General features: G+C 41.1%; 1 protein-coding gene and 1 pseudogene across 1 annotated transcript; both read right to left on the minus strand.

Annotated features, from left to right (window-relative positions):
- Positions 1-1,483: 1,483 nt before the first annotated feature.
- LOC143855830 (uncharacterized) lies at positions 1,484-4,150 on the minus strand. Its single transcript, XM_077365886.1, has 2 exons — positions 1,807-4,150; positions 1,484-1,729 (listed from the first exon to the last, which is right to left on the minus strand). The coding sequence occupies exon 1, from the start codon at positions 4,148-4,150 to the stop codon at positions 2,255-2,257; it is 1,896 nt and encodes a 631-aa protein (XP_077222001.1). The 3' UTR covers positions 1,484-1,729; positions 1,807-2,254.
- A 12,282-nt stretch (positions 4,151-16,432) lies between these two features.
- Positions 16,433-19,780, minus strand: LOC143856110 (disease resistance protein RPS2-like; annotated as a pseudogene).
- Positions 19,781-20,583: the final 803 nt, after the last annotated feature.

A 20,583-nucleotide genomic window follows, 5' to 3' on the forward strand; every position in this document is an offset into this window, starting at 1 on the left:
AGGAAAACAGAAAAACCCCAAATCTCTCTCTTTCCCTCTCTCTCTCTCTGCTCGCTTTTCTCTCTCTCGATCTCAGATCTGAGATTTTCTCTGATTTTTATGAGAGCCTACCTAAACTTCTAATAGAAGATTGTGGATAGAATCAAGAGAAAGGGAGAACGAAAAAAGGAAAATCAAGTAGTCAGATGAAAGAAATCAACCAGAACTTGCCGGAATCCGGCAAAAATCAAACGAGAAATGTAATCGGGAAATGAGATCTTGATCGGAAAAAGAGATCTCGATTGGAAAAGAGGGGAAGTGATCAAGATCTAACAAAGAAAAGGGAAAAGCAATTTACCGCTGGAAACCGACCGGAATTCGACAGATCTTGATCGGAGAAGACGATCAGAGGAAGAAAATAAAACAAAAATCTCTCGCTCTTCTTCTCTCTGAAACGAAAAATGAGAAATTCCCCTTTTCTTTTTTTCTTTGATTTTTTAGATATATACTAAAAAAAAAAACTGCTGATATCGGCACTCCCATGATTGATAGGCGCACGAATTTGATGGGCGCGCGAATCAAGAGCGGCCCAAACGGGATTATGCACCCTCCTTTATACACAAATGATTATTTACCTCCCTTTTCTCCCATGGACAACCCCCTTTTCAGATGACTCACCCCCCTTTTGGTCTGTATTGCGCACATTCTCTCGGCTCGTTCACTGAGCAAACGCGCTCGAATCTAGAAGAAATTTTACGGAGACCTACGGGGGACCTTAAGCTACCTTAGGGTGTAATTTGGGATCCTAACTTGGTGATTGGATGGAATTTCGCTCAAACATAACGAACTTGGGTCCGGTCAAAATGGGGTGTCTACAATGGCCTGCTGTGTTGTCCACCAAGATGTCAATGTGTGGCAAAGGGAAATCATCTTTCGGACTTGCTTTGTCAGATCTCTGAAATCTATACACATTCTGATTTTTTCGTCCTTTTTGGGCACCGGAACTATGTTGGCTAGCCATTCAGGGTATTCAACAACTTGTTTGAAGCCAACATCCAATTGTTTCTGAACTTCATCTCTGACTAGCAAGTCCCACTCTGGTTTCATTTTTTGGAGTTTTTGCTTTTTCGACCTGGCACCCGGGATTAGGGGAAGTCTATGTTGAACAATGTCTTCACTTAATCCTGGAATGTCATCATAGGACCAAGCGAAAACTTTTTTGAATTCCTTTAATAGGGCAATTAATTCAGCACGCTCTTCGGGAGTTAATGTTTTGCTAATTCGAATTTCCTGAATTAGGGTTTCATCACCAATATTGATGGTCTCGTTTTTCTCTTCGAATGATTTTGCTCGACGCTGCTCCTCCTGCCTAATTATGTGTTTGATTTCAGGGGGAGTTTCGTCAGCATCCTCATTAGAGGGGGAGTTTTGATTATTATTATTATCAATTTGATCAGATAAAGAAGCAGAAATTGAAGTAGAGACAGGCGAATAAAAAGGAGAGTCTTTTATTTCATTCAAAGAAATTGAAGTTACATCTGTTGACGCGCCCTCAATGGGCTCAGTATTGAAATCTTTAGAAATCTTTACAGACTCATCATCAGACTGGACTATCGTATGAACGGACTTGACAAACTCGGTAGACTCAACGGAAGATGCAACGGACATGCAACGGACTCTGCATCGGACTGAACAGCGGCATCGGAAGACTCCTCATCGATCTCATCGACGGGCTCGATCACAACTGTACCTGCATCAAAAGAAACATCAGATATAGCAAACTCTATTTTTGACTCAGAAATGGACATATACCTAGAGACAACATACTCTTTGATAGAAACAGGACTGTATTGGATGACGACTTGGGGTATGACCTGGGAGCTCCAGTTCGTGAGAGGTCCCTCGGCTGGGGTGATAAGGCTTTCAGGATCAAGGATCAGCGCATCTCCTCCGATCATGGCTACAATCGGTAACTCAACCTGGAACAGGGAATTCAGAAGACACGGCTCAAGGATATCAGCCCAATCAACCTCTGGTTCGATCTCATGAATCTGCAAACTCGAGTACTCATCTAGCAGCTCCATATCAAAAAATATCTCAAACCAACCCTGGCAACTCTCACCCTGTTAACTCATCAACCCACGGCTCTGCGAACCCACAGAATGCAAAGTCATCTCCCTCTCTGCGGTACTTACCATTTCGATTAGACTAAATGATTTCATCGGCAGCTCTAGACCCTGGCGACGGAGCTCGGACAATTTCCGCATGTAATTTCTCATTTCTCCAATCTCATCACGAGAAGGTTCATATCCGAGTCCGAACAACACCCTTCATTCTTTCTCATTACAGGCCATTCGACTATCCCCTGATGATTGCGACCCAGACCTGTGCCGGGAAGGTACCCTTGTCTACGCATCATCTTTACAACCTGGGGATTAATGCTGGTGAGGAACAAAATCTCTTCATTCTTTGCTTTTTCAAATGATATGGCTGTGACTTCTACAGAGAACCCGGTCAGACTAACATCACCCTTCTTTTCTGAGGTACTCTCTTGGGAAATTTGGCCTACCTCTAAATCAGGATCACCCTTGACTGTTATCACCCTGTTGTTTCTGATGAACTTCAGTTTCTGGTGCAGTGAAGAAGGGATAACTCCAACCTTATAGAGCCAAGGTCGGCCAAGCAAGAGGAGGAAAGACGCTTTGATATCGAGCACTTGGAACTCTACTTCAAAGACTTCTCCTCCTATCAGAATTTTGGTTGCTAGTGTTCCAATAACATCGCGTCTGGTACCGTCATACGCCAAAATTCCTTGTTCAGAAGGGATGAAGTCATTCGGCCCAAATCTTAAGACAATAGCAGTGGCTAACGGACATACGTTCAGTGCGGACCCGTTGTCAACTAATACATCTGGAACCTTCTTACCGTTACAGATAACAGTGATCTTCAGTGGACGTGTATGATTGTGACCCTCAGATGTCTGATCTTCATCAGTGAAAGAAAGAGTCTTGGACACCCTAGCCATCGCTACTAAACCAACCAGCTCATCAGATGTAATATCTACAGATACCTGTGCAGCATTCAACTCTCTTAGTACAATTTGATGGTGCTTTGGGGAAGCCATAAGCAAACCCCAAATTGAAATATTAGCCTGGGTCTTTTTAAGTTGACGTAAAAGATTCTCATCCTCTTCTTCGCAACTCGGCTTGTTCTGCTTCTGCGCTTCTGCAACCCTTACAACTTCAGCTGGGTTCTCAGCTCTTAACTCGGCGGGTTTGAAAATTCGCCCACCCCGAGTAACATGGCGGACTTCATCACATTGATCGTTCAAGAAATCAAATTCATCATCATCAAAGCTTAGAACATACGGAGCGACATCTGGGACTTCCTCTTCATCACATTGAAGAATATAGGGACCAACAGAAGACTCGGCATAGTCATCTTCATCTCCGCCCAGCACATAAGGTTTCTCTTCCTCTACTCCTTCAACTTCCTCGCCAAATGCCAAGACAGTTGGTGAATCGGAAGCGATAGCACAGATCAAGGAAGCAGGATCAAGAATAGGCTCTTCAGTAAAAACCGCCCCAATTGTAGGTGGAGGTCGCGCAGCATGAGCTGGTAATGGAATCCGGGTAGTATTTGGCATAAATACAGTAATTTTTTTCGCTTCTATCATATCCTGAATTTTATGCCTCAAGGCCATACAGTTATCTGTTAGGTGCCCTGTTCCTTGATGATATGCACAATGCTGATCTTCAAGGCAATATCTGGGGAGAATAGGTGGTGGAAGTCTCGGTTCTAAGAGAGTGATCTTTTTGTCTCTTGGTAACTTCTTGAGAGCGAGAGATAAAGGGTAAGGTAGCGGATCAAACTGCCTTGGCGCTTTCCTCGCTGGCTGCTCTGTCTCTGTTACAACTCTTCTTATAGGGCATGCAACAATCACATTGTTAACTTCTAGCTTTGAAGCTACCATTGGTTTCTTTCCATTCCTTAGATCAAAAGATGACTTCGCCAGAGAACCCTTCAACAACGCATCTTCAGTTATGGTTCCTGTCTTGATCAAGTGATTGAAATCAGAGTAATGCTGCGTCGCCATGAAGTGGTAGTACTGCGGAGACAAATTCTTGACCACAATTTTGATCTGATCTTCTTCAGAAGGGCGGTTAGTCATCTGGGCCGCTTTTCTCCTCCATCTTCTTACAAAAGACGTAAATGTTTCCTAGGGTCCTTGCTTGATCGCTTTCAGATCCCTCTTCGTAACCTCTATTCCTTCTTCCATCGAAAATTGCTCAACAAACTTGTTAGCAATTTCGTCTAAAGTTTCGAGTTCTTCGGGTTTCATATGAAGGAACCACTTCTTAGCTACTCCTGTCAGAGACATCGGAAATACTTTAGCGATCTGCTCTGGAGACAGCCCATGCCCTTCTAGATTTGAAATGAACGACCTCAGATGACTCCACGGGCACCCCGTCCCATCATATTTATCAAAATCTGGCATTCTGAATTTTAGAGGAAGGGTGACACCAGGGAAAAGGGAAAAGTCAAACATATTGATCTTCTTTGGGCCCTTAACTTGCATGCTTTCAACTTGCTGGGTCAATTTTTCAACTTTATCGACCAATTCCTTCTCTTTGCCTGGCTTAGCTGATTGCGGAAGACAATTCTCCTCTACATATTGCTCGTCATAGAAATCATCTTCAGGGGAGATGACAGACCGATTAAAGCCTGGAATCACATTAGTAGGATTTTGGACGACAGGTGCTTTTGAGGTAGCGGTTTTCTCACTTTTCAACTGAGTAACCTCTTCCTTTAGGGTAGATACCTCTTTTGTAAGGTTCCTCATCATATCCCTCATTTCAGCTAACATCTCATTTGACTCGGCCATTTGGTTAAGACGAGGGGAGACAAGTGGAAATACAGCTGGTGAGATAGGTGAAGAAGATCTACAACTTAGTCTCGACGCAGAAGATCGTGGGACCAAGTAGGCTGCGAAATGGTATCTTTTTTCGGAGCAATGACTTTTGCTTAACTCAGACTCCTGAAATGGAAGTAAAAACACTAATTTAAATTAAGATAATCAGAAAGAATGCTATATACAAATTGAAACAAGAGATAATACAAACACATCTCTCCCTTGGGTAAGAACCAGCAATACAACAATTGTAAGAAGGGTCATGACGGCCCATCAAACCTAAACGAATAACCATCACACTTAGGGTGTTTCAGATAAAAATCCGGCAGCATAACGGCCTTACAAAAGGATCATGGCATGGTAAACTCCTGGTTTATCACTAACACTAAAGAATAGGGCCATACTCAGAAGGTTTTAAATAAAATCTGGCAGCATGACGGCCCCATAGAAGGATCATGGTAAGGTAAGCTCATGGTTCATCAATAACCCTAAAGTAGCGGTCACACTCAATATATTCTGGGTAAAATCCGGCAGCATAACGACTGTACAAAGAGATGTGGTAAGGTAAGCACATGGTTTAGCAACAAGCCTAAAAAGATGATGACCACACTCAGGACATTTAGAGAAAATCCGGCAGCATGACAGCTGTACTAGGAGATATGGTACGACAAGCACACGGTTTATCAATAACCCTAAAGGATAATGGTTACGCTTAAGGTTTTTAGAGAAAATTCGGCAGCATAACGACTGTACAAGGAGGGTCTCGGCAACCAAGCATAAAGAATACGCCGACAAGGTCAAGATGAAACAGGGCTCTCAGCAAGAACACACACTCTGGTAGTGATAATGGCAAAGTAGACTCATAATTGGCATGCAGAGCGATCTGATCAAGATCGATCGAAGGATCAAGCTCAGGAAAGATAAATCATGGCTATAAAGATAATGATGTGAAAACAATGATCTGATCATATTTCAAAAAACGGATGGATGGGAAAAATGGATTAGATTAGGAAAGAAAACCTAACTATGAAGCAGGCCCTAATCTAATAATAAATATATATACATATCCTAACCAGGGGCACCAACCCTAGTCTAATCTAGCAGAGTCAAGGAAGTCTTAACTCACGACAGACTGATGAGTGTACTAGGACCGCATTTGTAGCTACACGAGGAGAACTACCCTAGTCCATAAATGTGTCAAGGCTCCTAACTCTAGGCTCCACATGTGTAAGCAACACATGTTCATCCCCATATGAATGCAATATATATATATATATATATATATATATATATATAAACACGGGCACTTCCTAGTTGGGTTTCACTAAGTCAGTAAGTATATACATAATATATAAAACAAAGTAGGGCTCCGGACTCAATCTATCGGGCACTATGCGTATGAACCATACTTAATATGTATAACAAAAGTACGCCCAATGTTATACATAGCATGCTTCATTGCTCATCGACTGCTGTAAACACAAGTACGCCTAGTGTTTACGGCTGCAGCACTGGCGTATAGCTTGGAAATAGATTCAACTGCCCATATGGTAATGACATCCCGTCTGGTACGCGCCAAATCTATCCCGGGGAGCCAACAATAAAAAACAATGAAAGAAATAAAATATAATGAAAGAAATAAAGAATATGATAATGCATGTTGTGCAATGTGTGAATCCCTTGTTTTAATTTACACACCTATTTGGTGCCCCTGGCTTCTAGCGAAAAAGGTTCCCATTTATAATGATTTTACCCCAAAATTTCTTCAAAATTAGTAAAAATTGCATCTTTACAGAGTTAGGCAATGTTCCAAGAACTCCCCAGCAGAGTCGCCAGCCTGTGGACCCCGATCCCGAGGACGGTGAGCGAGGGATACGAGATCCCACGTCTGTCCTCTAAGATCTCCACAATGTGAAGGAGAGCTCTACCAAGGAACTCTCGAAATGGTGCCACTCAAAGCATGGGTGGCGATATAAATGAGATACCTCTCGATTCAAGGACTAGCCTGGAACCAAGATGTACCTATGACAAAGAAGAGTCGCCATCCAAGGAAGTAGGCCCTGGATCCCATGAAATACTCTGTTGCAATGGATAACCAGAGATACAAAAGTCCGTGCCTGATGACGAATGGGGAAGGGTTAAGTGCCCCCAATTCGCCCAAGTGCAAGCACCTGGTCTCTTATGCCATATTTAATTAATTTTGAAGAGTTTTGGGCTAAAATCATGTGAAATGGGAATGAGTATCCCCGAGAAAATGTCTATCTAAGCATGCATGATCCGGGGATGGGCAAAAAAAAATAAACATCCAAATCCTAACTCACCGCATCTGATCCTAACCCATCACATCTAGAAAAGCAGTAACATCCACACGCACAGCTACAGCTAAGCAGATAATCAAGATAAGATGAATAAATGCTACAACTAAGCAGGTGAGAGGACAGATAAGCACAGCAGTAAACTACCAAAGCAATAGAATAAACACACTATCATGCGAGCCTATGTAAGAGATAATGCTAAGAAAATAATAATCAATCTCATGCTAGGAAAGTAAGCAAGCTAACAGTAGCACATAAGAAGTCAAAGATAAACACACAATGAGCTAAAAGATACGGGAAAATAAATGAATCGGAAAATCAACGGTACATGAGGACCGAGAATGCCAGGGAAAAGAAAAGGGAGCGTACGATAGGCTCAAGGAGCGATTCTAATGAATTAAGCTCAGCGATCCTGATCCGCTAAAAATCGGATAAGTCTCACGATCGTCATAGCCTATCATTGGGCTCAGCGAGGACAATCCCTGTGAAGGGGCCACGCTACGTCATCGCCTGTCCCAAAGCCCGATAAAACGTCGGAAAACCGATAAAACCGGCAAACAACGATCAAAATCGGAAATGAAATGAAAGGAAGGCTCCGAGTGACCTGGCAATCATCATCCTTGCCCATTTTGATTTTTATTGTGAAAGGTTTGAAAGATTTTTTTGGATGTTTGAATGATTTTTTTTTTAGGGTTTAAATGATTTTATTGAAAAGTTTGACTGAACTTGGGACGAGAATCCCAAGCTGCCTACGTACCCTGTGGAAAGGGATCAAGCCAACGTAGTTCGAAACAGCTTTTCGAAAAATGCTTTTGTTGTTTTTTTTATGATATTTTTTGGATTTTTGTTATTTGATTTTTATGTATTTGTATCCCTCTGATTGAAAAAAGGGGGTTTTAGCTCAAGAGGTTGTCGTCCGTCATCGCCTAAACCCGACGAGTGTTCCTGTAATCGAGGGAATCCTGAAACTCGAAAAGAATCCCGAGGAACATAAGGAGAATGACTCTGAATGAAGAAGAAACTCGAGGGAACGTCCCTATAATCGATGGAATCCCGAAGCTCGAGTAGGATCCCTAGAAACGAGAGGAGAGTGAACCCGAAGAAGAAGAAACCCCAAACCCTGTAAGCAATAATGATTGCGGAGAAGAGGGAATCCCTAAGCCCTATGAGAAGTGACAAGACAAGAAAGAAGACAAGAAGAGCAAAAGGGGGGCTCAAGAAACATTCTTTCCTAACCCAAGAGAAGTTCCCGAGAATCAATGAGTAGGTCAAATGCGGTGAAAACCCTGAATTCCAATGAAGATCCCGATGACGAGAAGACGCTCAAGGAGATGATGATATGAGTACTGCCCCATTTCGATGATCACATTAGGATCATAGGACGGAGGGACAAGACAACTTCTTGCAAACATCGAAATCGAATATTGCCCATATCAACAAATAAAGGCTGACATTTACACTCTAGCATCCTTATAAAGGCACTACCATCTTTTCATGCATTCAAAACCGAATGTCAACACCATTCTCTAATTACTCAATTCCAGTCCTGAGTCTAAAAAAATGGTTTACAGAATGTGGTTTATAGAATGACAAGCAAAGGTATCTATCATACAATGAATCTGGAGGGTAATCAACCATGCCCATCCATTTCCTCTACGCTGATAAGAATTAAATGAGGGAACAAGCAGTGAGCTACTAACATGGAATTTTTCATTTAACCTTCCAGAACCACACAGAGAACCACTAAGATGGTCTTCGTAAGGCAAAGGAAATGGAACTACACATATAAATCAACAAGATCTGACCACTCTATTTGCCTCTCCCTTTGTCCTCATACACTTTCATTTAAACATTGTTTAAATAGGGTAGAGGCTTCCCAAACCGATTGAAGAGAGTAAATAATAGTCATGGTAGGAAGGCCTTCATTAAAATGGAAGAGTGCATACATCCGCCCCGATAATCATCTTTGGAAATTAATATCAGTACACCCATTTTTAGATATTTCCCCAACCCATCTTCAAGCTCACAGAGCCAAGGAAATGGTGCATACGGGCCCAAATTTGACATGACGGAGTGAATATACAATCATTTCACATGCTCAAAATTACATAGCCAAGACAATTGTGCCTAGCCTCAAAATTCGACAGACTAAACGAGCATCATAAAATTTTTGATAAAGTAGGGACTATCTTGGGGTAAGAAAGAACATACACCACTGGCAAATATTGGCATCCATGAAGCAATCAAACAGGAAGAACAGAGGATCAAGGCATTAGATGGAAAACACAAAACCAAGAAAGACAATTTGCAATCACATAGAATGAATAGAAGTGAGATATGTTACCTAATTGCATGGATCAAGAGCTGAGCGGGGGTCGCTTCCGCACCTCCTGAGATCCACGAAAACACCGCAAATTCCTCCCAAAAATCTGGGGCGCTAGCAAATGGGGCTCGGAAATCGTGCTGAGGTTCGCGAATCCTTCCTTTTCTCTACTGTAAGTTAAACCCAATTGATCTCTTCAGTCTCAATTTTCACCCATATCAGTGAAATTGGCGGTGGTCATAGACCCGATGGCAGAAATTACGGCTGTGAGCTAGGCACCCGAACCCTCTTCTCCTACCATTTGCATGCCACCAAGCTCTAAAACACAGATGAAAGCAAGGAGGTGGTCGGACAACGAAAAAGGGTGGCCGGGGAAGGAGGTTTCCAAGATTAGAGAGGGTTTAAATGGAATAGGGTTTAGATTTAGGTGGGTTAGGTATGGGTTTTGAAGTGGAGAAATGGGAAATGTGGCTGTGAAGAATGGGGTAGAAGGAAGGTGGAGACGATAGATCCGGTCGGATTCCAGCCGGAAATGATGTCGGGGAAGAGGGATAAGGGGGTCGAACTCTCTTTCAAACCTTCTCTCTGATTGAGGCGATGGAGGTGGGTGATAAAAGAAGGTGGGGGTTTCAATGGAGGTTAAAAGAACAAGGGTTTGGAGGTAGAAGAAGGTCGGGGCCAGAATCGGGGCTCCGCGAATGTGGTCGGAGGGTGGCTCGGCGGTGGTAGCAATAGGAGGCGATCGGATTCTGGCAAGGCCACCGGAATCAATGGAGGTTGGGGGTGAATTTGAAATGGGTTTTGGTGCTGAAAATGGAGGAGGTAGGGGGTGGCTGTGGTAATGGTAGAAGAAGATGGCCGGCCGGCCGACGGGAATGAGGGTAGAGATGGTGAGATAGAAGAGGGTTTAGTGGTGGCGGTGCCAGATTCCGGTGGTCGGACTCCGGTGGCTGAGGTTGGAAGAGGGGTTTGATGGGATAGTTGATGGTGGCCATGAGGGGAGGTAGGAGGTGGAGAGAGTGATGGTGATGGTGGAGGATGGTGGTCGGTGGTGGAGATAGGAGGTGGCTGCAAATGGGAAAAAAATAAAACAAAAAAAATCGGCTTGATGGTGGTTGGATGGAGGAGAAGAGATGGGGGTTGGGCGTTGCTGTTGGAGATGATGGTGGGTTTTGGTGTTGGAAGTGAAGGTGGAATGACTGGCCGAAGTTGGAGTACGGTGGCTGAGGGAAGAGGGTTTGGTGGTGGAAGGGTTGGGTGGTAGGAACTAGTGGAATGGGGTCGGTGAAGGGGTTGGCCGGAGATGGTGGATGGAGGTAGAAGAAGATGGTCGAAGGTGGTAGCTTGGCCGGAGATCGATGGAGGTGTTGGTCGGTCCTCCTTCTCCTTCCTCTCCCTCCTTGCACTCTCGTTCTCTCCTTCTCTCCTCTCTCTTCTCTGTTTTCTTTTTCTTTTTCTAAGAAAAATGGGGCTCCCTCCTATACCCACGAGACTCCTTGAGATTTTATAGCTAGGGTTGAAGCCCTCATACTAATCTCAGCCATCCATTTATCAGATTCATTTTCTTGGTTGCTGTCAGCCCTTGATTCCTTATCCCTCTTGCCCTAATTCTATCTTAGAAACCCTAAAACCTAGAGTGTCTAGTTGATCTAAGCTCTACACCTCATCTCTTTAATCCAATGGCCCATGCCTGTTGCTTGCAAAGAAAGTAATGTCCATTTTACTAAATATCCCAACGAGAAGGCAATTTTACCCTCTTGCCACTATACCCTATTTGGCTTTTCTTCTCTTAAAGGGAATCGTATATTATTCCCTCTCTCTTCTCCAAGCAACCCCAAGCTGGCTAATTCACTCCCCTCCTGCTTAACATGGGAAAGTGATTTAACACATGCACGCTTTGATAAATGCACTTCTAAAGATATTAGCAACCTCTTAGGGATTTTGCACTGCAGTGGGTGGGTACCATTTTGAGTTTTCTCTGCACTTGGGGCCCACCTCTTCAGGAATTTCGGGGTTGGGATCTCGGAACTTCATTCGAAAATTTACTCGATTTCATAAATTTATTCGATTTTGGAAAAAATGGTCCGGTCAAAATGGGGCGTCTACTCCTTATATTAAAAATCCATGTGTATGGCCGATCCAAAAAAAGAGGCCCCACACGTGAGGGGGAGTGTTGAAGTATCAATGATCAAATAACACAAACTCTAACAGCTAAAGTTTGTGAAGTAACTGGTAGTTCGACAAATATAACAAAACAAAAAAGAAGTGTGGAAAAGAAAAGCATCTGCCCACTCAGAATGTTGGGAGTTTTGATCCACATCTCTCATTTTTGGTGCAACACTTCACATGTAGTGGTGGGGCCCAAACAAGGAATCCTAGGCTGTGATTTTATTCTCTCAATAAATGGGAACATACAGATTTGATTTGTCAGAAATTTCGGTGGAGACCGACACCGAAATTACATAAACCCCTGAAATGGTATTTTATTTTGTCTGAAATTTTGTTTTTTCCAAATTTCACCCAAAAAACCTGTTTTTTTTAATAGACTATTGGTTGAACCCCATGGCATATTATCCTCGCCGGTTGCTTCCTCCATTTTTTCCGGCAAATCCAATCTTATCTTGGATTCCGCTGTTTTCTATGCTTATCCAGTGTCGTTGCCCATGAAGCTTGAGAAAGAGGCATTTTGTATTGTACACGTAAGTCTTTACTCTTGAGGTGCCACAATCAAGTTATAAAAGACAGAGTTGGTTGAGTGTTGTACACGTAAGTCTCGACTCTTGAGGTGTCACAATCAAATTATAATTATAATAATTTATAAAAGAGAGAGTTGGTTCAGTGTTGTACACGTAAGTCTTGAGGTGTCACAATCAATCAAATTATAAAGGAATTTTTGCTGATTAATCCCTACATGGCAAAATAATTGCTAATTAGTCCTTAAGAAAAGCATATTAGCTTAACAGTCCTACTTTTAAAAAATATTTGCTAAAAGGTCCCTAAAACTAACGAACTTCTTTTTTCTCTGTTAAAAATTTTAAAATGGCAAATTTACCCCCCAACCCATTTAATCGGTTTTAGCATTTTTTTATTTCCCTTCCAATATTTTCGGGAAAAAACTAGGAGAAAAGCAACAATATTATCTCTTCCAATTGTTGACTTTCCCTTTGACATTCTCCCTTCTTCCCCTAAGATTAGAAGCCATACCCTAGTTCTTATTCCCACAACAAAAGTTCGGAAAGGAAAAAATCTAAAATTTCTTATTTCTTACACATAAAAAAAACGATAAGGTAAACCAACCCTATTAAATTTATTGTTAGGGACCTCTGATTTATGTTGTTATCCCTCTAAATTAATCAAACATAATTCCTCAATGAAAAAAATTTCCATAGAAATAATTTTCCATTAGAGATATTTTCTTGCAATCCAACCAAGATAGGAATTTCTTAGAAAAGTTGGAAACGAAAAATATTCCTAAATTTTCTTACTTTATTTATCTATGAAGAAAAGATAACTCAAACCGACCCTATTTAATTTATTATAGAGGGATTTTCAATTTATTTAATTCCTAAAATGATTTTTTTGTTGACGGTTTTTTGACGAGAATATTAGAAGACATAATATTGTTGCTTATCTCCTAGTTTTTTTTTCAAAAATATTGGAAGGGAAATAAAAAAAACGCTAAAACTGATTAAATGGGTTTGGGGGTAAATTTGCCATTTTAAAATTTTTAACCGAAAAAATTTAAATTCGTGAGTTTTAGGGACCTTTTAGCAAATATTTTCTAAAAGTAGGATTGTTCAGCTAATATGCTTTTCTCAGGGACTAATAAGCAATTATTTTGCCATGTAGGGACTAATCAGTAAAAATCCCAATTATAGAAGAGAAAGTGGGTTTTAAACTTGTAATATTTTACCGAAATTTCGACCGAAATTACAAAAATTTTGTATAAAATAAAATAGTGTTTTCTTTGTTTCTCCGGATTTGGGCCGAAATTTTGAAAGTTCGACCCGTGGGGTCCGAAACTGGTAGCGAAACCGAAATTTAAAACTATGGTTACGAAAGCAAATCCAGAAAGTGACATCTCACCAAGTCACAAACATTATTTCTCCACTCTCTCTTCCATCATTTCCCCACTATCCTATGGAATAGGGGTGCAAGTTTGGTCCTGTCAGCCCCAACCCGCCCTGAGCCCGAATAGGGGCAGGGCTGGATTTTCCAACCCTGAGGGTGGGTCAGGGTTCATTTTTTTAGACCCTAACTCAGGTCGGGTCGGGTTCAGGGTTAATGCCTCGAGTACCCTGACCCGGCCCGACCCTAAGTTTTCTATTATAGAATTGAACCATCTGTGCATCTTTCTTTTGCTAATGTTTTCTATTATCTTTGATTGATGTTTCTTTAGATTATTATTATTAATTGTCTCTGTTGCCCGTCATGTTGTTGAATTCATATTGTCTTATTTTGTTCGCTTTCTCTGTTTATTGATCATTTTGTTCTATATGATAAGTGGTTGCTTTATTTTTGGCACTCTTAACAGGTATTTGCACTAGGGTCAATTAGGGCCGGCCCTGCCCAATCAGGGCCAATCAGGGCAGGCCAGGGCCAGCACTAAGCTCTGTAGGGTAGGCAATGGGTTGAGGTTTTTCGGCCCTCGCCAATCAGGGTGGGCCAGGGCCAGCACTGAGCCCTGTAGGGCGGGCAATGGGTTGAGGTTTTTCGGCCCTGACTCAGGGTCAGGGCGGGTTAGGGCCGAGAGATGGGATCCAGGGTTGGGCTAGAGTTTTGACAAATCCGACCCAACCCGACCCTGTTGCAGCCCTACTATGGAAGGCTTTGCTGAGTTGAGTTGAGTTGAGTTGAGATCTCTCTTCCATTTTATGGAAAATCATCAGCATTATTTGGGAAATGTTATCAGCACTACTGTATTTTGATGATCGCACTTCTCCCTTTATTAAAAGTACGGTATGGCCTGCACCACAGGATGATCCAAACCGTCCATTAGATGAGCCACAGCCTAAATAGGTTGTGCCCCAAAAATCATTCGCATAGGTTGATACTAACCCTCCGATCTATGGAGGGTTAGGACCAACCACTAACTTTCAGATCGGAAGGTTAAGATCAACTTATGGAAATGATTTTTAGGGCACAGCCTATTTAGACTTTGGCCCATCTAATGGACGGTTTGGATCATCCTATGGTGCGGCTCATACCGTACTTTTAATAACTTGAGGAGGGCGATCATCAAAATACAGTAGTGCTGATAACATTTCCCTTTTCCCTTTTTGCTTCCAACAGAAAAACAAGTTGAAGAGTCCTGTGTTCGGGAGCAATTATAATTGGGAGGCCCCCCAACAACTTTAAACCTCATACTTTAATGTGTAACTCATTTTACGGGATGGCCCCCCATTTTACACCTCATTCTTTGGTGGGTGGGGCCCACCATCTCCATCCAAACCAATGCATTAGTGTAGGGCCCACCATTTTGCACCAATGTTTTGATGCGGTGGCCCCACCATCTCCACCCAACATATGAGTGTGGAAGACATGAATTAGGTTCATTCTGGAGTTATCTGCCAAACAGCTCCAACAGGACATACGCTATAGCTTGTAGTTTCTTCACTTCAAAAATTTTTCACAGTTTAATAGAATTACTGCAGATGAGATTAACCTGGGTTAGTGGAGATGCAACCCCTGGGCAAATTCAATATGGGAATGGAAAATCTGAGACTTCCCAGGTTTGTACATGTACACAAAAGGATATGTGCGGTATATTCTCCTTAATTTCTACACCTAATCTATATTTTATCTCTTTGGTTTTTCATGTTTCAACTGTAGATCAAGTATGGGGTCCAACAGCTAGGTGAACGATTTTGATTGATCATAAGTTGGAATCACTATGTAATAGTGGCCTGCCTCATCGTACTATTACCGTTGAGGTTGGCTGGACGTATTCCTTGTTCCTTCAGGGGTTGCTTGGTTTGTGACTAGAATAGTGGGAATATGGATCTCGCTTATCGTGGAACAGGGACTGAATGCAAATTTCAAATACTTAGGGCATGGTTTGTAACTTTGTATGGTTAGAAATCCTGCACCATACAAATTCTAGAGGTGACAGGCAGTTTATAAAGTGTTCACATGAAATACCCAAAAAAGAAGTCAATAGAGTGGAAAAGAAAAGGAATCCCATGTGTAGTGGTCAATTTCTTTGACAACCATGATTTTCTTTTCAAGGAATATTAGTTTATCAAGTGTTGAGAGTGATTTGCAAGCAAGGCCATGTTTGGCTCCCATGAATTTCTTTTCAAGGAAAATATTAGTTTATTAAGTGGTGAGAGTAGCAGGGAGCTTCCAAAAAGCCATCCCTAATAAGCTACTTAAATACCCTTGTGTATTTGATAAGGGGAAGGTACCCTAGCAAAAATCACCAAAGAGCATTTACTTTTACATTTTTCAGTGCTAAATGTAAAAGGCGCGCTTCAGTTTAGTATTCCTCATTTGAAAAATGATAAACATATCCTTAAAAAGATTGTGGGTTCCAACCGCTCTCACACCCACTGTTTGAGAGAGAGAGAGAGAGCAAAACTCCATTCATTTTATGAGAGAGAAGAAAGCTCCATTCATTTTATTTATAAAGACATACATATAAGCTAAGAAACAAGAGCACCCACATCATCTAAATAAAAACAAGCTAATTCCCTTCAAACAAGAGCACCCACATCATCTAATTCCCTTCTTTTTTTTTGATTGGTAATTCCCTTCTTATTCTCACCTAAATAAAAACCAGCTAAGAAAGGCTCCTCTATATTTCACTTCACCCTGCAAGCCATATTCAAGAAAAAAACACATATATAGGAATTAGTAAGCTATTCTATTGGAATTAAACAAAATAAAAGAGCTAATAGCTGATAGAAGAAAAAAATTGTGGAAACTATGTAGAAATTCTCCCACCATACTTTATTTAGTTAAGCAATTGATTGGGTCATCCTTAATTATGGCAACAGATCATGCTAATCCAAAAATTCAAAACAAGAGACACTAACGAATTATGCCCATCTCTCCTACTTTCCCCCTTTAAATAAGATTAATAGGGAAATATCTCTCTTTACACTACCATTTAGGAATTTCCTATTAGAAACCTACAGTGCCTTACTAATCCAAGAGCTATCATGGCCTTTTCAAATTAAAACACTTCTAATACAATACTAGTTACCTAAATTGAAATCCCTAAAGAGCATAAATCTCATTAATACTTTATTTAGGACCTTTGCTTAGAAGACTTAGTTACTAATAACAAAACATCATATATATAAGATTTTGATAATGGCACCCAACTCAGAAAATAACACTTTTAAAACTACCCTATTCTAAAAGCATGGGTTTTGGCAAAGGCACCCATTCCAAGCAATTAATCCTAAACTCGACTTTAGGAATGACACCCATTCCAAGCAATTAATCCTAAACTCGATTTTGATAAGGACACCCATTCCCAAAACTCGATTTTGGTAACGACACCCATTCCAAGCAATTAATCTTAAGTCTAATGTTGGTAACGACACCCATTCCAAGCAATTAATCGTAAGTCTAATGTTGGTAACGACACCCATTCCAAGCAGTTAGTTATAAGATAAATTTTGATAATGACACTAATTAGAAGAAAAAAAGTTGCCATAAGTTCAATTTGATAAGGATACCTATTTAAAAAAATTTGGTAACCCAGAGAGTCTCATCCACTCAATATTGTGTCCTACGTCTCCGTTGTCTATAATGCAATCCACTTGAGGACAATTGGCAATCACAAGGTTTCTTAAGGTCAGAGAATGGCCTGCTATTTCAGAAATTCCTCGTTTTAGACCGTTGCATGCATAAATACCTATGCCTTCTGCATACTCTTGTATTATCTTACAGCAAGGAGGGAAATACTCACATCCATAGACGCACAATTTCAGAAAAAAAGTTGCCAAATTCAAAATTGAATTTCCTCAAACTCGACAGTTGTCGCCGATGGAAAGAATCTTGAGAAAGACAATCAATATCCTTTATTGTGATATAAAGTTTGTACATGTGTGTTAATGTTGCTAGCTCTGCTAAGCTATAACCAGTGCCTTCATTCACATCTTCTAGCCCTCCTTCCTTTGCCCATTTTATAGGTGTCCCGATCATGCTTAGCTTCTCTAGACTAGATAAGCTACATATCGTTGTGCATGGAATTGTTGTCACACGAAACAAATATGATAACACCAAACTCTTAAGGTTAACCAATTCTCCAATGCCTTGAGGTAGTCCTCTAATTCTTTCACATGCTCTGACATTTAGAAATTGTAGTTGTTTTAGATGTCCCAATGGTGGTACCTCTCTCAAATTGCGACAAAATTTTAAAATGAGTGCACGTAGATTCACTAATGAAGATAAGGACATTGGAAGCGATGTAATACTGGATTGACTAAGATCAAGAACCCTAAGCTGTGGCATAAGTTCAAAGAAGCTACTAGGGATGGTCGTTAAGGCATAGTTTTGTTCGAGGAATAAGGACAGCAAAGTAGGGCAATTTGGCCCAGTTGGAAGCCTTTTTATTTGGTTGTTCATCAATGAAACCCTCTCAACCCCTTCCCACATATTTTCTTTGGGTGCCTCCTTTAGTCCCATCCCAGCTTTTACCAGGAATTTTGGGCCTTCTTTCATCGACGATGATGTGATCCATATTGCCAAGTCACGGATCAAGTCGTGTATCTTGACATAATTTTCACGCAACACCTCCAAGAGACAAGCGTCCTTTAATCTTTCAATGATGCGGTGCCCTTTATTTGATGCATCCTCCAAGTTATCAACATTATTTGCAAATCCTTCCATTGTCCAATATTTTACCAGCTTAGATACATTTATCTCAGTATCTTCTGGAAATAGTGCACAATACAAGAAGCAGAGTTTGATTTTATCTTCCTCTAAGCAGTCATAACTGAGTTTCAAAGATCGAAAAACTTTAGGCTCCATACCTTCAATTTCTAGGACCGCCGATTCCTTCAATGCCCTTAAAGCATCCCGCCACACCATTTCCCATTCCTTTCCTCGTATAGCTCTCCCTACAGTGATAATTGGTAGAGGTAAACCACCACACTCTTTCACAACCTCGACCGCCAAGGCTTGGATGTCCGGCAAAAGCACATTTTCTTTTTTTTTTCATGAAGAAATTCCAAGCTTCCTCGCCCCCAAGTGTTTTAACTTTAAACTGCATATCAGCGTCCATGGCATTAGATACTCGAAGGAAACGAGTACTCAGCACGATTTTGCATTTATTTTCCTTATCTGGCGTTGGAATTCCGACATCATCCAAGATAATTTCCTCCCAAAGATCGTCCAACATCAGCACATACCTCGAGTTCTTCAACCTTGAAAAGATTTTCCTTCCTCTCGACTCTTGACCTTTATCATCACCAAAATGCAAACCCAATTTGCTTCCAATGGCTAGTTGGGTCCTTTCTATATTCAGATCCTTGGATACTGTTACCCAAATCACCACATCAAAGTCTCGGGTTCCAAGGAGTTTATTGTTGATGGTTTTCATTAGAGTCGTTTTCCCAACTCCCCCCATGCCGTGCACACAAACCATTGAGTAGTTCTCATCATGTAAGCAATGCCATAAAGTTTCTTCATATGACTCCTGACCATGTGTTAATGTAGTGGGCATCTCGAACACCCTCGGGGGTGAAGGGCACACAGCAACCTCATGGAAATCACCCCTGCCTTTGAGGTGTACAACAATTTCGGTCATTCTAATGACCTTCTTACCCAATTGGTAGCGAGACTTCAACTTGAAGTGCGACATCTGGTCGAACTCTGAGTTTATGGAACTCTGTGACCCAATTCAATACTTGATTCTTGGGTCTCAACACTTGTCTTTCAGCTTCCCGTATCCGTGCTTTGGTGTCAAGGCACTTGGTCTTTAAATCTTTCATTTCTCTAATGAGATTCTCAACGTGGTCCGAGAGGTCCCTGAACGTACGGACTAGTTGTGCTACAGTCTCGCCAGCAGCTTGAACCACAGCCTCCATTGTGGATTGTAGAGTGGATGAAATGGGCAGCTCCTCTTTGAACGTAAAACAAGCTTATAAATGAAATGGGGAAACCAGAGAGATTCAGAGATCAAGGAAGAAGCTGTGATCTCCAACAAACGGGTTTGGAACTTGAATTTTCCAGAAAGTATGAATTGAGTCAAAAAGAAAAAGCATCTCACGCTTTTGGTGCAGCACTTCACATGGAGTGGTGGGGCCCAAACAAGGAATCTCAAGCTGTGATTTTATTTTCTCTATAAATTGAAACGTAGGTTACAATAAGCAAATCCAGAAAATGACAGAATTCTTTACTTTCTCTTCCATTTTAATTATTTATCCTCAAGCAGTGAACCATTCTTTCAGCCGGCAAAATGCCTAGCAAATCCCATTTATCTATTTATCTATCTATTATACAGGGTAGTGATATTGGAAGTACCATGTTTTAATAATTGTACCAACTCAGCTTGTCTTTTATAATTTGTACTGATATTTGCACTACCATGTTTTAATTAATATTTGCACCAACTCAGCTTGTCTTTTATGATTTAAACAACTCTCAAATGTTATTTCAGTTCCCAAAAGCTCTCAAAGGCCAATAAAAAGACAAGTTGAGTTTGTGCAATTATAAAAATATGATGGTGCTAATATAAGTAGCATAATATACACTAAGCATTTCTTTTCATTGTCATTCATTTTTTTCTTATTATATATTTTTATTAGAATATCTTTTCCGTTTTGATGTTTCATGTTTCTCAATTCTCAATTTCTCATCTCTCTCTCTCTCTCTCTCTCTCTCTCTTGCATAAATTACTTTTTGCTTTTACGACCCACGTTTTATGGATGCCACCACCATCGTCACCCAAACCATGCATAGGGTAGGGCCCACTAGTTTTAAATCATTTTGTGGATGTGACCCTCACTTTAAACCTCATACTTTGATGTGTAACTCATTTTATGGGATGGCCCCCAATTTACACCTCATAATTTGATGGATGGGGCCCACCATTTCCA

This window comes from Tasmannia lanceolata, unplaced genomic scaffold (assembly GCF_043159265.1).
Source record: "Tasmannia lanceolata isolate RefF3 unplaced genomic scaffold, GAP_Taslan_0.1 ptg000023l, whole genome shotgun sequence".
In the NCBI taxonomy this organism is placed as follows: domain Eukaryota; kingdom Viridiplantae; phylum Streptophyta; class Magnoliopsida; order Canellales; family Winteraceae; genus Tasmannia; species Tasmannia lanceolata.